Source organism: Leuciscus leuciscus (assembly GCF_965113295.1).
Source record: "Leuciscus leuciscus genome assembly, chromosome: 2".
In the NCBI taxonomy this organism is placed as follows: Eukaryota; Metazoa; Chordata; class Actinopteri; order Cypriniformes; family Leuciscidae; genus Leuciscus; species Leuciscus leuciscus.
In genome coordinates, this window is record NC_138726.1 from 44,976,578 (window position 1) to 44,994,475 (window position 17,898).

At 37.9% G+C, this 17,898-nt stretch overlaps 1 protein-coding gene across 10 annotated transcripts in view; it reads right to left on the bottom strand.

The window, feature by feature from the left end:
- Nucleotides 1-17,898, bottom strand: part of mark2b (MAP/microtubule affinity-regulating kinase 2b) — a 46,967-nt gene that overhangs the window by 10,434 nt on the left and 18,635 nt on the right. For 6 of the 10 annotated variants that reach the window (XM_082158855.1, XM_082158852.1, XM_082158860.1 and 3 more), the window contains exons 5-15: nt 15,844-15,909; nt 15,556-15,626; nt 14,280-14,336; nt 11,136-11,372; nt 10,906-11,025; nt 9,136-9,238; nt 8,920-9,032; nt 8,674-8,812; nt 8,439-8,578; nt 6,467-6,555; nt 2,586-2,732 (exon numbers count right to left, since the gene is read on the bottom strand). In XM_082158855.1, coding sequence (XP_082014981.1) covers nt 2,586-2,732; nt 6,467-6,555; nt 8,439-8,578; nt 8,674-8,812; nt 8,920-9,032; nt 9,136-9,238; nt 10,906-11,025; nt 11,136-11,372; nt 14,280-14,336; nt 15,556-15,626; nt 15,844-15,909 — 1,282 coding nt within the window. The remainder of the gene's footprint in view (nt 1-2,585; nt 2,733-6,466; nt 6,556-8,438; nt 8,579-8,673; nt 8,813-8,919; nt 9,033-9,135; nt 9,239-10,905; nt 11,026-11,135; nt 11,373-14,279; nt 14,337-15,555; nt 15,627-15,843; nt 15,910-17,898) is intronic. The other 4 variants (XM_082158857.1, XM_082158853.1, XM_082158854.1 and 1 more) reach the window with 2 other exon arrangements.

The window sequence follows — 17,898 nt, forward strand, 5'->3', positions numbered from 1 at the left end:
GTGTTATTTTAGTATCATTGATATAGTCTACTATTAACGTTTTTGTTAATATTTTGAATATAATTTCTTATTTAGCTTTTTTTATTCGTTTTTTGCAAAAATATTTCTTAGACTATATGAAAATGAGAAATGTTGAATTGGCAACTAGCCGACAAGTTTTTATTTATTTAATATCACAGTGTGCAAACTTTTTTAAATGATTTTAGTTTTAGTTAACAATAATAACCCTGTTCCTCATGGATAAAATGAAGTCCTGATCAACAATTTCATCATTGAATATTCAGTTTCACACCAAAATGTGTCACATTATGGAAGTAAAATGGGTTTTGACCATCATTTCATGTTGACTTTTTGACTCTAAAACATTAATTGGTTGCTGGGGACCAGTATTTACAATGCCACTGACTCAAACGAGCATTTTTATTTTTTTATTTTGGCCACGCAATTGTTTGAGTCTCCCCCTTCCGCTGAACTGGTTTGGGGGAAGAAGAAAAAAAAATAACGCTTTGGCCACAGCCTTACAGCAATCCACCATAACTTACCTTCTGCAGATCCACCTACAGCCCAACACACTGGCTAAATAAGACCTTCTCGAACCCTCTTTAAACAAAAGTTCACAGAAGTCATCAGTAACACTTTAGGGTGGAGTGAACGGGAACCTGAATCACTGTGCACATCACTAGGAGTGCACTAACTAGTCTAACTCTAACACAACACCATGGAGCAAAAACACTCAGGGGCAAATTTGGGGAAAACATCATCTACAAACTCTGAATGCGCAAACTAATACACACAAACATGACACCTAAGCAAGGGACTAAGATTTTCCCATGGTAACACAGTAGTATGTTAGATATGGCACACAGCTGGATGTTTAGAAGTAAAAATAACAGATGAGCACTCACTCTAGCAAATAGGAGCAGGAGCTTAAGAACCAAACCAATGCCACTGCAAAAACACATCTGCAGTTATGACGCATGTCAGAACACACGAGACATGCATCTAGAATTATTTTCACATATTCCATTTATATTTGTCTCTTTAGTGCAGAGATTTTAACAGTGGCGAACCACACGGTTCCAAGGTGTCAAAGTGAAGGCCCTTACACGTGACTCGCGTCAATGTTGGTTAGCCTCATGCAAATTGTTGTAATGAAAATTTCAGTTTGCCACAGCACTGACCATTCAAAGGAGTTTGGTGTGAAAATCAAAGATCAGTTCTAAGTTCAAATAAAAAAAAATCTGTTTACTTGAAGCAGCCTTGCGAAATTTTCCTTCCTGTAAGCTATTTGAAGCATCCGTGGAGGTCAACGCTTGTGTCCTGACTGAGTCACGTGAAAGAACCTTGAGAGACAGAATGAGCCACACTATGTGCTGTACATGGTCTCTCACTCACTCACTCATATATACAGTGCACAGATCTGAATATATGGCCCTTGCACTGAGGTACGATTCACTCCAGAGGGGAGACAGTGCACAGGGGGCAGAGAAGCACAGAGAAGTGAGAGAGATGATGTAACAGAGCAGCGGTACCTTCTCTCAATGGTCCCCAACCACGCTCGGAAGAGGCTCAGCTCACTGCATGCAACAGACCAACCATTCACTTACAGCGGCACTAACAGGCTAACACGAACCATTCACACTCCACGCTGCAGCGCTACAATTGATGGTGTGTTTCTGACGTGGTTAGTGTTTAGTGTGAATATGCAGTTTTATTTGTGGCTTTGTGGAACTTTTATCAGTGATAGTCTAGAGAGGACAGGAAACAACGGTTGGGGGGGCATGATTGAGAAATCATTTGGCTGTAAAGTGAAGTGGGGTCTGTGTTGAATTATTGTAATTTATCCACACTGCACATTCACATGGTTGTTAGGTAGAAATCACATCAATGTTCCCATTCTTAAGGGCCAGGTATCACCGTTCACATCCCATCTTAACAATCACTCATGACTTCATGAAAACTGTAATAAATATTATTATTTCTCATTAACTCCTGAAATCCCTGAGGGGAAAAAAAGCATGGCTGTTTTTGTTGTTTTGTTGCTCAGTGAAACTGGTTGATCAAAAATATGTTGCTGGTTAAAGGGGCAGTTCGCTCTTCCACATTTTCTGGAAGAGCTTCATGTTGTTCCAAACCTGTATGACTTGTATGATTGTCCATACATTGAAAGTTAGTGGGGTCCAAAACAACTTTCACATTTATTATATGTTTTAAAAAAACTAAGACAAGTCAGATTAGGAACAACAAGGGTGAGTAACTGATGACATTTCACTTTTCAATGAACTATCCCTTTCCCTTTTAGTCAGGAGGGGACACCAGCTCAATAGTATTGCATACTGTGGACCACCAGCCAAAACACATGTTGGTGACTAGCTGTGCTTGTGTTTTCAGCAGGAATATGAAAATTTGTCTTGTTTTGTAGCACAACCGTCTCCCAGTGTTGACTTTGTAGACTCTTGTCACTCCCTGGCTTCCTGCTAGCTTTTTCCACGCCAAGTAAATGATTTCTAAGAATACATAAACCCCCTGAGACATGCTACAGTTCCCAGATTTGGATTCTCTCGTTGGGCGGCGTGGGGACTTGCCTGGGCCGGTGTGAGTGCAGGTCTGTGGGACAGGGATGGGCAGAGGTGGAGAGTGACTTGTGATGGCGGATGCGTGAGGAAGAGACTGATGAGGTGAGCACGGCGCCGGCCGAAGCCGTCGAGGCGCGGGACCCGGGGGTGCTCAGGCTGAGGGGAGAGAGACAGCGGCCCCTCCGTACACACACGCACAAATCGACACACACATAAACACGAGTGTGTGCGCATGTGTGGAGGGAGGCAGGGAGGGAGGGAGGGAGAAGCATTCCATTAGAAACAGCACTTTGCACACATTAGATAGAGTGATAAATAGACCGACAGTATGACAGAGATAAATAGACAGATTGATTGATAGATAGGCAGACAGACAGACAGATAGATAGACAGAGAGATAGACAGAATGGTAGATAGATAGACCAATAGATAGACAGACAGATAGATGGATAATAGAGTTAAAGCCAAAGAGCAATAGATAGAGTAATAAATAGACAGACGAATGATAGAGAGAGATAGATAGATAGATAGATAGATAGATAGATAGATAGACCAATAGATAGACAGACAGATAGATGGATAATAGAGTTAAAGCCAAAGAGCAATAGATAGAGTAATAAATAGACAGACGAATGATAGAGAGAGATAGATAGATAGATAGATAGATAGATAGATAGATAGATAGATAGATAGATAGATAGATAGATAGATAGATAGATAGATAGATAGATAGATAGATAGATAGATGCATCTGGGCATCTAAAGTGAGAGACAGTGGTGAATGGTACAGGAGAGAGAGGGGGAGAGGGAGTGAGAGAGAGGTCAAACAGAGTGCTGATTTCACAGAAAAGCACAAAAGAAACACACACACACCCACACACCACTATGCAGGGATTAGTTGAGCTTGTGGTGGAGAAATAACATGCTATCACCTTGCTATGTGGCAGAGAGAGGCTAAGCCTATTAAGGACGACTACAGCAACCTTACAACAGAGTTAATGGTGCTTTTTTTCCATCACAAGCCACCCTAATCCATTTAAAGCTATACATACGCTCACAGAGACACAAAGTTGCACACGTTCACACAGCTCAGACAGAAGAAAAACAAAATGAGAGTTCAAAGACAAAGGAACCAGAAGAGAGAAAGAAATGGAAAAGTAGAGGGACGTGTGGGGAATATTTAACCCGACACACTGTCTGAATGCCTTCAGAAAATCGCATGAAAAAACAAATCAGCAAATCCTGCAGGAGCATTCAAAGGACAAAAGGTTATAACACTTAAAGACCCCATGAAATCATTTACTGAAAGCAGTTTTCTTTCCAGTGCTGAAATATTCGTTACTTAAACAGGAAGTTGGGGTGGGACATAGTGAAGGCCTTTTTTTTAAATAGCCTTTAGATAACATCACATGATTTGCTACTTGCTATTGCTAGTCAGAAGTTGATATTAGGAACATATGATGAAGTTCCAGAAAGCATAACTTGAGTTCATGGGGTATTTAACACAGTGTCACTGACATACTAACACATACACACCCATAGAGAACTAAAGCATCACAGCACAGCTTTAACAGAAACAGATGAAGGCTTTTTCACACCTAGTTCAAGGGATACTCCACCCTCTCATCATTTACTCACACTCATGCCATCCCAAAATGTACATGACTTGTTTCCTTCAGATGAGCACATCGATTTTTAGTAAAATAATCTATCTCTGAGTTCATATATTGCAAGTGTGCGAGACCCTCAAAACCACACAAAGTGAACACGACAGTATTCCATGACCCGAGTTGAAACAATGTTTCCAATAGAAGCAAGAAAAATTATATTTTAAATTTTTTAACTATAAACTGTTATACAGTTTCATGAGTCAGCACAGTGTGTAACTCGCATGACAAGCCTGAGCCTATGTCATGCTTCAAAACGTGCTGACATAGCGCTTCACAGTGCTCTCATGAATCAGTGTATGATATTTGGCCAGAAACAACATTTAAAATAAATATTTTTCTTACACGCATCATCATTTCGCTACAGAAAAGATTGATTCATTAATTGCCGTTATATGGATTATTGTCATTTGGCATGGTTTTTGAAGTGTCAACTTATCGACTGACAGAGATGGATTATTTTTCTAAATATCTTAGTTTGTGTTCATCTGATGAAAATTCCTATATGTGCTCAAGAAACATTTAATATTATCAATGCTGAAAATGTTGCTGCTTAATATTATTGTTGAAACAGTGATACATTTATTTTTCAGGACTCATTTAATGAATTAAAAGTACAAAAGAACAGCATTTATTTGAAATGGAAATATTTTGTAACATTGCATTTTAACTCTTACATTATATTATGTGTGACTCAAACACACCAAAACGTATGAACGGTAGCATATTTTATTCTGTATGTCATTTTTGCTATTCTTTGCAATAATAAGAATATACAGAGCTTTATTGTTTAACTTTTATGTAGCTCCGCAAATACTGCAAGCTTCTGTTAACAAAGTCAAATTCTACTTGGCCGTACACAGATAGGCCATTTCCCGACACATGACATAAAAGCTAATATCTTATTTCAAATTCTAATACTTCTGCATCGGAAAAATAACTTAAAGTACAACAAACAATCGTGGTATGTTATTCAGGGATTGGTACAAAGGAGTTTCTAGAGATGCTTTGTTTCCTTTTGAAATCTTATCCCTGTTAATTTAGACTTGGTCTGAACAGGCCTTCATTATAACTAACGGCATAGCACTTTCTGCACTGGAATCGGCACTTTTTTGACAGAGCAAAAGGCGCATTGAAAGTTTCAATTCAATTCCAGATATATGTTGTCTCAGTTTATGAAACAATTCATATTGTAGTATTCAAACAACAAGGTACATGCATATTGACTTCACTCATGACCATAATTTAATCATTTGCATAATTTACATGCCGATGGTCACCATTCTACACTTCGGCAGACTAGAAAGAAGACATCATCTTTGTGCAACATGACTCTAGTAGGCAGAAAGCTCTATATCCGTTTTTAAAAACACATCTCATGCATATGGTTATGTATAATTTATACAGTTAAGAGACAGTACACTGGAGTGTGTGGAATGTGAGCATTAGCAGCAATATGAATGCTGGAGAGGAAGGAGTTATAACGGCTGAATGGTTATAGAGGAGCACAGGAAGTGAAGGATGACTGACTTCTTAGCGCTTGTGGCGATGACTGTGGGAGGTTTATATCGGGTTTAGATGACACTCCAGTGCAGGGATGGGCAATGCCACTGTCCTGGAGAGTTTAGCTCCAACCCTAATAAAACACACCTGAACAAGCTAATCAATGTGTTCAGGATTGCTAATGCTAAAGGCAGGTGAGTTTTTGTTATCAGGGCTGGAGCTAAAACTCTGCAGGACAGCGGCACTCCAGGATCGATGTTGCCCATCCCTGCTCTAATGCTTGGTGTTATGTTTGCACTGTACATGTGCAATTAATAGGTTTATAGAAGAATACAAATTCTGGTGATGGACTTTTTCTGTTTTAATTAGTGTGTGGGTTTGAATGAGATGGTACTCTAGGAGTCACTAATGCAGCTGAAATCCAGGGTGACATGCCAATCTGGCACAACTCGGCCTTTCTGGGGATCAAAAGCATGCCAGTCTTCTCCATGGCAGGTAACGGCCAACAGCACAGATACAGGAGATAGAAGTAGACTGTGTGTGTGTGTGTAGTGTAAATTAGAGAAAAATGGTGACTGGTTTTGTTAGTGATCTTATCTAGAGGGATGAACTGTGCCCGAATGCGGGTGTGTGAGACACAGGAGAACGGTAGGTATTTTTCTGTACTTTGCCTTCGAGATTTACAATCTTTCAACAAATGTGGTGTGTCTTTGAATGTACCTGTCCTTGCCGTTTTGTACTCCCAGAGTGGCTCTGTCAGAAATGGGGGAGTTTCTGCTGCGACTTGTGCCCGTGGACAGGATACTATTCTGAAATCACAAACACACCAGTGTTAATATGATTAAATTAATAAAATTTGTTTTGTAAAAAAAAAAAAGGCTGAAATAAAATATAAATGTTAGATGAACTACTTTAACTTAACTTTAAAATTATACATTTTAAAGGCAACTAACTTGGCAACTAATTTAAATAAAATAAGTTTAATTTAAAGTACTAAAATTACAAAGACTAAACTGAAATAAAATTAATTAAAGCTAAATATAAATATAAAATAAAGTAATAAAACTGCCAAAAGTACACAACAAAATTACCAAAACTTAAACTAAAATGAAAACTGAAAATATAAAAACTAATTCAAAATATTAATAAATAATATAATAATATATGGCTAGCAGTGCATTAAACTATTTTAATGCACGACGTGGAGTGCATTCAAATTGTTTAACGCATAACTAGCCGTGGATTATCCCGCTTATAGACCTTATATGCCAAAAAAACTTAAGAATTTTGTGTTTGAGCTTCTTATTTTGCGGTAGCTCTGAATATTTCTACGGCATCGCTGTGGAAGAGTAATTAGTCAATGAAGGGGTTTTAATTATTGTAGAGTTAATGAATGTTAGTATGGGCATTGTAATGTTTGAAGTTTAATCGTTTTTGTTGTAATGATTATTAATTTTAATTATTATTAAATTAATATTTCTAAAATGGCTCCTTTTTACAAGATTATTCTGATAAATGCACGTTTGCATTTATTAGCTCTGGAACTGCAACAGTAATCCAAGTATGGGTGTGGAGCGATTAAAGGAACCATGCTATGAACCAAGCAAAGGACAGCCCTGCTATGAACCCTGGGTGAATGTTTAATGACAAACTAGATACAAAACCATTTTTATTACTCAAGGCGTGAAAATGTTTGCATCCAACTCCTATTTGGCTGGTACTCAGAAAGGGCCTATTTCAAAAAATTGTATTTTCACTTTCTATTGAGGAAAAAAAAGGTACACAAGTATGATGTGGTGTGTGAAAGTTCAAAATAGCCTCCGCTGTAGCATTTTCACAGAAATAACTGTGAAAGCCATGAGCACTGGCCATGCCAAACATCTCTCGGTCAGAGAGAGAGCCCTTCCAGCCATCTGCTGCCTGAAAAATATCAGTGTGGAAAGCAACAAGCTTTCCAGAGCACCCTTGTTTAACTGAGAGCAGAAGCAGTAGTTAAGATGTTTAAAAATTACCCTGCTATTATGTCAAAAGCTTCCTCAATCCATAATGTAATTGCGTGTTCAAGTTCATGGAAACTGAACAAAGGAACATGATGTGACTTTGGTACTGTATTAGTCCTGTTGACAAGCTTGAGTGCCCTGAGGTGCTGTTTTGTATATTGTTTAATTTTAGCCTGTAAAATATCAACAAGCACTCTGTCTATATAAATGTTCTAATTAGTACAGTTCCCCTTTTTTTGTTTTATAGGTTGAAAAAGATTTGACTTCTTTTTTTGGCAGTTGAGAGGGGAAATGACAGGACTAGAGGGAGGCACATGAATGGGAAAGCACACAAGCTTGTTGCCCACATCAACACCACAGCTCAAAATCTTGCTAAACAAGTATTAGTTTCTGAATGTACCTCTGGTAGGATATTTAATGGTACGTGCTCTTTTATCCTATTTTTACATTCAGTTTAGCTTCTGCATAATCGCACACTCACTTAGTTACATTTTAAAAATAATAATACCACTGTGAAATGTAATCTTAAACCACTATTTTAAATGATTTTTTATATATATACACTGTACATAAAAATGTTGTGATGCTAAAATTCACTTGTAGCATTTAAGATGACTAATTTTAGTTTTTTGTGTTTTATTTGTAATTTATTTAGAATTTTTATTTTTTTATTTGAATTCATCCGTACTTACAGTAGAGGGTGTAGAACTCTTTTTGCGTTCACTGGAGATCACTGGACTGGGTTGAACTTTGGTGGAGCTACTTGAACCTTTCCTCCCAGAATCCTCCACTCCATGCTTGTTTTCTCCCTGAGGCCTTTTCGAGTATGAACCTGAGGGATAAAGGGGAAAGAGTGTAAAGACAAACATGCACGTGTATGTGTGTTTACCAGGGGCTTCAATCCACAAAACTTCCTAATCAACTCACCCTGATCTGTGGTTTTTCTGACGGGTTTCTGAGTGGATGACACGCTGCGCTGTACCTTATGAGGTGGAGAAGGGGCGTTGCTATTTGTGAGGTCACTTCCTGGGCGTGACTTTAATGACAAGATGAGACCCTCGTCAAGCTGCAAGACCAAATTTTCAATGATACATGAGCACAAAGCAGGTGTATCATCATATTTTGATGCCTCTGTGGGTACTAAAGCACGAATGTGTTTATGTATGTGGGTACCTCTGAATTCCTATAGTCAAGCAGCAGATAGGTTGCCATGACTTCATTGTATTTTTGTTTGACGAGAGAGTCCTCGATTTCCTCTTGAGGGAAACCCATCTGAAGCATTATGTCTAAGTGGGCAACATAGACACAATGTAATTTTAATACTTTTTTAATACCATTTCTTTCTGTAATTTTGTTTTATAGATATATTCTAACATCTAACTATTTCACCTGTTCTTCTGGGGTCTTTGTAGTCAGGCTGAGGGTCAATGAAGGGCTTCAACTCATCGTCTTCATGACCTACATTCATCCAGCGATCCTTCATGATCTGCTGCTGAGCCAATGAGAGACATAGAAAGAGAATGACAGAGATGGTGAGGGATCACATGTCGCATGCAACACGATTTTTGCCAAAGATTTGCTTGTCTGAATGAAGGTACAGCATATTTCAGTCATTTACATGCTTTACTGCAAAACATAAAACATTATGTAAACGTAACAGATGTCGTCACTCTCCTAGCATGAATCAAAGGGGGAAAAAATGTATAGTAGAAATTGTACATTGTAATAAATATATTTATTCTAAATAAGTAGCTTTCACTAAGGGCCCTCAGCAAACTTCATTAAAGGGGACCTCAAGATGATTTAAAACAAAACAAGCATTAAAATAAGATAAAACAATTAAAGATCAATATATTTTATATTTTAATTTACCCCCTCAACACCTTTTTTTTTTTTTTTTTTTTTTTTTGATCCTATGATCTCAGAGAACATGGATGAGATTTTTAGACCTGGAAAAGTCGTCAGTTTTTTATAAAATCTTAAACGCCATTTCTATACATTTTATTATTACACACTTCTGGTTTTGCCAAGCTTTATATTTCATCAGGTAGAAATTGTGCGTAAAAAATATCCATCCATCAAATCATGAACATCTGGAAATGTCGTAGGCCCTCTGAATACTGTTGTGGACTATGGAGGGCCTTGGAGTCGAAAAGGTTGAGATCTACAGTTCTAAATAGGTTTAGTATATGCACTACAACATTCACATTTTGACAGGAAATGTTTTTTTTCTCAAATTAACTTTTCAACTTAAAGGAATTTTGGAGAATTTTCAGTCCATGGCTACATTCACACTGTCAGTTTTTTGGTTTGACAACCGCATTTTCTTACAGGTGTGAGTCTCAAATTGTCCCGTTTAAAAACTAATTTACAGTAGTGTCTAGAATATTGTCTTTATGAACGTGCAACAGGAGTCAAATCCATATTCTCTCACATGTAACCATAGCGACAGTGACCAAATCTATCAAATATTGTGACGTCCATAAAACTGAAAAGTATTATCACTTCTGATATGACAAGAGTTCAATCGAGCTGCGAGTTCATTCATCAAATCTTCATTAACCGACAGGAGCTTTTATATCTGGGTAGAGAGCGGAGCATTTGAGTCGTGAGTAGGGCACAAAACTGACGGGAGCTGCTACTGTGGAGAACAGTAACTGGATCTAAAACCTTCAGATGACACACAGCTTATTTTCTGTCGCTGCAAGTTACAGAAAGTGAAACCACACACAAAAAAAACCCTCAACACACTGTAGACATGCATTTGTGCATCACAGAGCGGCTCTCTTGCACTGTATGACATGACAACTAGTGGTCAAATCCGGTTCTGTCCACGTAGTGAGGGTTTACCGAGAATGTGGTTATGAGTCATGAAAATGTATAGGTGTGAGTTTGATTATTGAATGCGGTTGACACTCCTGTAACTAACTGAACTGTGTGTGAACATAACCATATTAAAGACTCAAAAAGGACTGTTCGGTTTTAAAAAACGTAATATTTTGGGTTGAGAATTCAGACATGATGAGACTAGTGGTCAACTAGTGGTCTAACTAGTTGTGTGGTCTAACTACTAGTGGTTTAAGCTAATTGAAATTTGAGGCATTATTGTCTGTATTCTAATCCACAGTCAGATGTGTAAAATGTCTAAACCAAGCGCACCTCCAGACTTCCCCTCTTGGTAGGATTGAGGATGAGAAACTTCTTCAGCAGGTTCTCACAGTCTGTGGACATATAGAAAGGAATCCTATACTTCCCTCTCAACACACGCTCTCGCAACTCCTGCGTAAGAGAAAGGGAAACACAATGAGAATGATATTATAGAAAGGAGGAAGACAAAAGTAGGACAGAGACAAACAGGAACATCAACACAGATCTTCATTGTCCCTCACCTTCAGGTTCTGTCCATCAAAAGGCAGTGAGCCACTGACCAGCGTGTAGAGTATGACCCCGAGACTCCACACATCCACCTCCGGCCCATCATACTTTTTGCCCTGGAAGAGTTCAGGAGCGGCATACGGCGGGCTCCCGCAAAACGTGTCCAATTTATTGCCAACCGTAAACTCATTACTGAAGCCAAAGTCGGCGATCTTTATGTTCATGTCAGCATCCAGTAAAAGATTCTCAGCCTAAGGGAGAAAAGAAGGACAGCATGCTGGTAAGTAGAAGGCTTTAAAAGAGAAGAGTTGTCAATTGATTCGGAGAACAAGAAGTGTACAGTTCATTGTTCACACAATCAGCAACACACACATCTCCATTTTTTACTTCAACATTGTTATTATCTATCAGAAATGCCTGCTTCTCTTCTTTCAGGGTGTTTGTCCAGCTTTTCATAATGAGTTCTCTCATGCTATTGTGTGTGTGTTTGTGAGAGTGTTGAGACTTGCTCTCTGTGCTGCCACTCAACATCTACACACAAACTTTAGCCGCGCAGGGAAGCCGTGTTGCCTAGCAACAGATGTGGGGTGCTAACTGGGCTCGGTTTGCAGAGTTAAATATTACTCTGCCAACAGATCCAAACTTTTACGACATGCAAACACACAGCAACAAAGAAATGGACGAGGCATGGCCAGCACGAACGCCTGACAAAAGTGCTATTATACTGTCACTTAAAACTCCAGATTGAATGTAGCTCTGCTGTATTTAACATAACTAATCTGCATGTTGATTGGCTGCTCGAAACGTCATGTCAAAGACTTTTTTCCCCAAACAAATTTCACTAAACTCATGAAAGAGTGTTTCCAAAAGGATTTAGTTTTTAAATCGGGGGTCCAATGTTTAATTACACACCAGTCACAGTTCTTGGCTCTTCTCAATTTTTAACTGGAAAAATCGATTAAAGGGGGCAAATATTGTCCCTTAATGGAAAAGGTGTGACTGCAGTCTAAGTGGAAGAGAGGAGGTACCATGGGGTATGGCACTCTAAAAACCACTGAACTAAGGAAAAGGGGTATGTAGAATTGCACAAGTGCTACTGCTAAAGAGTGCAATGTCAATACAGCCTGTTACCTTAATTAAGATTTCTCATAAGCTTAATTGAATTGGCCTAGAGATAAAAATAAGGAAATTTTTTGTCCAAAGACTACATATAAATAGCTACCAAAATGAATGTCGGTAACTGCAGTTTGAATAAAAGTAATGACTAAAAGTTAACAAAAAATGCAATGACTTTCGTCAACTAAAACTAGACTAAAACTATGAAAGACAAAATGACAAAAATGTGACTAAGACCAATAAGCATTTTCGTCTGAAGATGAAGACTAAGACTAAATAAAAAATGGCTGCCAAAATTAACACTGCTGGTGTGCATCTTGAGACAATTGTAATTTGTTTCAATGATGGTCTTCAATGTCACATGATCCTTCAGAAATCATTCTAATATGCTTATTTAGTGCTCAAGAAATATTTCTTATTATCAATGTTGCAAACAGTTGTGATGCTTAATATGTTTTGTGGAAACCTTGAAATATTTTTTTCTCAGGAGTCTTTGATGAATAGAAAGTTCAAAAGAACAGCATTCATCAGAGGTAGATATCATTTGTAACATTATAAATGTCATTGCTGTCACTTATGACCAATTGAATGCATCCTTGCTGCAGAAATGTATCAATTTCTTTAAAACATAAAAATAAAATCTGACTGACCCCAAACTTTTGCACATTAGTGCATGTATACTATTACCTGAAACCAGTGAAGACAAAACAAATCCAATTATTATAATTTCCTTTTCTGGGGCAACCGGAACTGAACACAACACAACAATCAACACGCCTGTAACTTGAAAGAGAAACACGATATAGATCCTGCAATCCAACCTGAATAGCCAGAAACCTCTGTAGCCACAACAGAGGTGTGGCTTAATTCTTTACACACACAAACACAAGAGATGCAGAACCTATTACATTTGCAAACCTTTGGTAAGTGCTCTATTATTTATAGTGCTCATATTAAATCAATATGTTGAACATTGCCCTTTTCTATTGTAATCAATACAACTCCAGCATTGTGGTGTCATTATTAAGTGTGTGTGTGTGTGTGTGTGTGTGTGTAGCTGATATTCCTTGTGTTATGGGGACCAAATGACCACAAGGACTGTAATACCAGTAAATTTGGACTTTATGGGGACATTTTTTGGTCCCCATGAGGAAAAATGCTAATAAATCATACTAAATGAAGTGTTTTGAACATGTAAAAATGCAGAAAGTTTTCTGTGATGGGTAGGTTTAGGGGATAGAATATACAGCTTTTACTACTAAAAAGTATTATTATGTCTATGGAATGTCTCTATAAAACCTTAAAACCAGTATATGTGTGTGTGTGGTGTGTGTGTGTGTGTGTGTGTGTGTGTGTGTGTGTGTGTGTGTCTGTGTGTGTGTGTGTGTGTGTGTGTGTGTGTGTGTGTGTGTGTGTGTGTGTGTGTGTGTGTGTGTGTGTGTGTGTGTCTGTGTGTGTGTGTGTGTGTGTGTGTGTGTGTGTGTGTGTGTGTGTGTGTGTGTGTGTGTGTGTGTGTGTGTGTGTGTGCGTGCGAAAATGAGACTGGATTTCTGGGGGTCCTGAGTGGGGCAGAAGAGAATTACATTAAGTTATGCATGGAGACAGTGACTAACTCCAAGGTACAAGGGTCACTAGGATGATGGTTTGGACCAATAAGCAATTTCAGTATGTGGGCAGAGTATCATCATGGGAATTCATCCAGAGAGATACTTCCTTTCATCTTAAATAAAGATCTGAGGTCAGCAGTTCCAGAGTTCAGAGTACACTCATGATAGGGTGCAGGTGTGTGTGTGTGTGTGTGTGTGTGTGTGTGTGTGTGTGTGTGTGTGTGTGTGTGTGTGTGTGTGTGTGTTCGTTTAAACAGAGGACTCATTCCTACATCTGGTCTCTTGTAATGGACTTTGATGACAGACACAGAAGAACTACTTAAGATCTGAAAGATGAAGGTACAGCTGAATGGAGATCATCCTGCACAGGGCATGTTCATATGTAAAAGGCCCTAAGGCCCTCACACACTCACACACACACATGCACATTCTCACCTTGAGATCTCGGTGTACAATACACTTCTGATGGCAATACTGCACAGCTGAGACAATCTAGAGAGATAAAGAGAGAAGGTGTGGTGACTAATCAGGAGAGTATGTGAAGTCATTTTGGCTCCTCATGGGAGTTGTCGCTCTTTAATTAAGCTGTTCTATCAGTAATTAAGCCATCATACACACACATGTACACAGCACTGTTAATGAGCACGCACACACACACACACACCTACTAGTAGAAAATGCCCACTTAGGACCACCTGCCACACACACTACTGTTCAAAATGGTATATGCTTACCAAAGCTGCATTTATTTGATCAAAAATACAGTAAAAACAGTCATATTGTGAAATATTACTTTAAAAAATACTTTAAAATATGATTTATTTCTATGATTGCAAAGCTGAGTTTTCAGCAGCCATTATTCCAGTCTTCAGTGTTACATAATCCTTCAGAAATCAGCAGATTTGCTGCTCAAGAAACATTTCTTATCATTACATTTGAAAACGGTTGTGCTGCTTAATATTTTTGAGGAAACCATGATACATTTGTAAAAATGTAAAAGTTTTTACTGTAAATTTTGACCAAATTAATGCATCCTTAAAGGTATAGCGGAGGATCTTTCCAAATTTTAGATAAGACCCGCCCTCTCCACTTTTTGAAAAGTTTGATTGATTCACCAGAATGATTGACAATTAGGAGGACCAATAGTTTAGACTACCCACCAGGAAGTAAAACATCCTCCGCTATACCTTTAATGAATAAAAGTATTAATTTGAAAGAACATTGTACTTAACATTTGAATGCTATACAATAACAAAATAAATGGAGTTCAAAAGTCTGAGACCATAATAAAAATCTGGGATTCAAAATTTTATTTAAATTTGGAAATAGATCAAAGTTTGGGAATTTTGAAAATTCTTGACTAAATTAGATTTTTAGGTCACTAATTAAATAACTAAATTTTTGCCACTAATTATGTGGACTCATTTGTACAGATGTTCTTGCTTCCACTGAAACTGTGGAATGCTGTTTGGATCATTCTCAAATCGTGCTGGAGAACATAATCATCAGGTTTTATGTTAATTCATGTTAATTTTTCAATTAAACTTTTGCCCTCAAATGTCACCCTGATGATATAATCTGCAAAAGATATATTACAAAATGTAGAATAGAATACAAACTTTTCACTAGTGGACTCAGACTTGGACCTTATTGTACATACATGTGAGCTTTGACACTGAAGTATGACTCACTCACATGCACTCGCACTGACCTGTCTAAATTTGGCACGAGCTTCCTTTTCTTTCATCCTCCCGTGAGCAACAAGGTAATCAAAAACCTCGCCTTGGAAATGGAAGATGGGAACATTGCAATAGAGTAGAAAATGACAGAGGAAGGCAAGAGGTAAAGAAGAAATGGTACAGGATGAGGAAAAGAACAGAAAGTTCAGACAAAGGAGAGAGGAAGATGTGAAAATAACATTATTATAAAATGCAGTGTCCTGATTTTCTGTTCTTGACATGATTGACAGCTGGCAGTTCTAGTCTTTCAGCCTACTCACCTCCACTGGCATATTCCATGACTAAATACAGCGTCTTGTCTGTCTCGATCACCTCAAATAACTTCACTGATGGGGGAGAGAGAGAGAGATAATCACAAATCAAAACATATAAGAGACTATTCACACCAAATTTGACTTTTAGGCGCATCCACAAAAATACTTGAAAGAATGAAAAGAAAGAATGAAAGAACACATCTCTAAGAAATCATTCACACTGACACTGTCAGTTAATATATCGCTTGTTGCTTTGCCATTTCATGCTTGTATAGGACACAAGCATTACATGGTAAAGCAACAAGCGATATATGTTAATCACTTTTTTGTTCAACACATCAAGGAGTAAGTGACATTTTATTGGTAGATCGCTTTTTCCTGTTGTGTCTTGTTGGATATCCCACCATGAAATCTTATCCAAAATCTTGCATCAACAGATTTCTGCAGGGATGACGTATTTTGTAGGACAAAACCCAAAAACAAGTTAGCATTTTAGCTCTTCCAGTTCAATTGTCCTGAAGCCAATATGTATTTTTTAAGCTTAATGGGGGTGACGTTGAAGTCATGTGACCGTGGTGTAGTGCGTTTTATTGCCTATGATTACCTTTTTACTTTTGCAGATTGTATTTAGGCTTCAAAATTCATAAAATGTTCATTTGGGGAGATTATCATGATGAACAAAACATGTAAGAATCAAAAACTTTTGTTAGTCAGCTTATTTTCTGCAATAATCCAAAAGATTATAAAAATTATTTTGGGAATCCAGGGAACCAGGGTGATGCTTCCGGTTTGACCTATAAAAAAAACATCATCACTGCAGCACTTCTATTAGCAATAGCTAGCTGAGACTGTTTTGCTGTGCAACATATTCACTTTCTATGTATACAAACATAATGATCTGTCACGTCCAGTTTAACTGTCACTGTGTGAATCTGTATCTGTAAAGATTTCCTTTTAAACTTTTTATTCTGAACCATTTATTCCGGCATCTTTTCAGAGAATGACAATTTTAAATCTGTTTAAATAGATTTAGAGCGAAAATGAGTTTGAGAATCTTTATACTTTTGTGTTTTTTAGTTGCATCAGACTTGGTGTGAACAGGCTTTACTGCAAAACTACTCTATTGAGGTCAACAGTGCCAACAACTGGTGTTGAGAAAAAAAATCCTATAACTGATATAGAGCATCTACACCTCTAAAGCACAGCATTATTATTTCATGGGATAACAGAGAATGAGCTTTGAAGGAAAGCAGTGGTGATAAACACATCTCTTTTCATATAAAGCGCTTCAGGCTTTTGCAATGAAACCCACCATATCTGGTACCATGATATGGTAAATATTACACTTACAAACTGCATTAGAATGAGTTTCCTGAGCTAGTAACAGTGACAAGAAATTTTTCTCATAAAAATCTCATCAGCAACCATAAAACCTACAAACGCACTAAGGAGAGAAGAGAACAAAACCCTAAATGGAAAAAATTGAAATGTTCCAAATCCAAACAAACAGCATCTAATAAAGGAAGAAACATTAATAAAGTAGAATTAGAAAAACGAACAGGCATTAGGAGTTGCGTTTTAAAGCTCAGAGCTATTCCATTCATCACAGTCTATTCAACGAAAACAGGCCACTACTGTTTGACATTAATGCAATGAATAAAATACATAATCCCTACTTTGTGTGTGTCGTCATGGAAAGATCAAGGAGCGTTTCGGATCAATCAGCTGTGATTTTGTGATGTGATACCAGCACAGGTATTTGAACACTCGGCCATTGAACAGAGAGAGAAAAGGCTCTGAATCCTCAGTGCTGCATCCTCAAAGGTGGCAGGTCTTCTCTTTCATATTTCAGCTCTGCGCTTTGATATTTATGAGCACAAGCTAAGCACTAATGAGCTGGCGCTTCAGTCAGGACCACCGACACAGCACAGGCAAACACACACACATAAAGACTTAAACACACTGTTACACTGTGTGCAAGTTTGAGCAAATGCACATCAGCACACGTCAAACAGTCAATTTCTTTAGCATCTATGAAATCAAAGCCTCGGGAATGCTGAT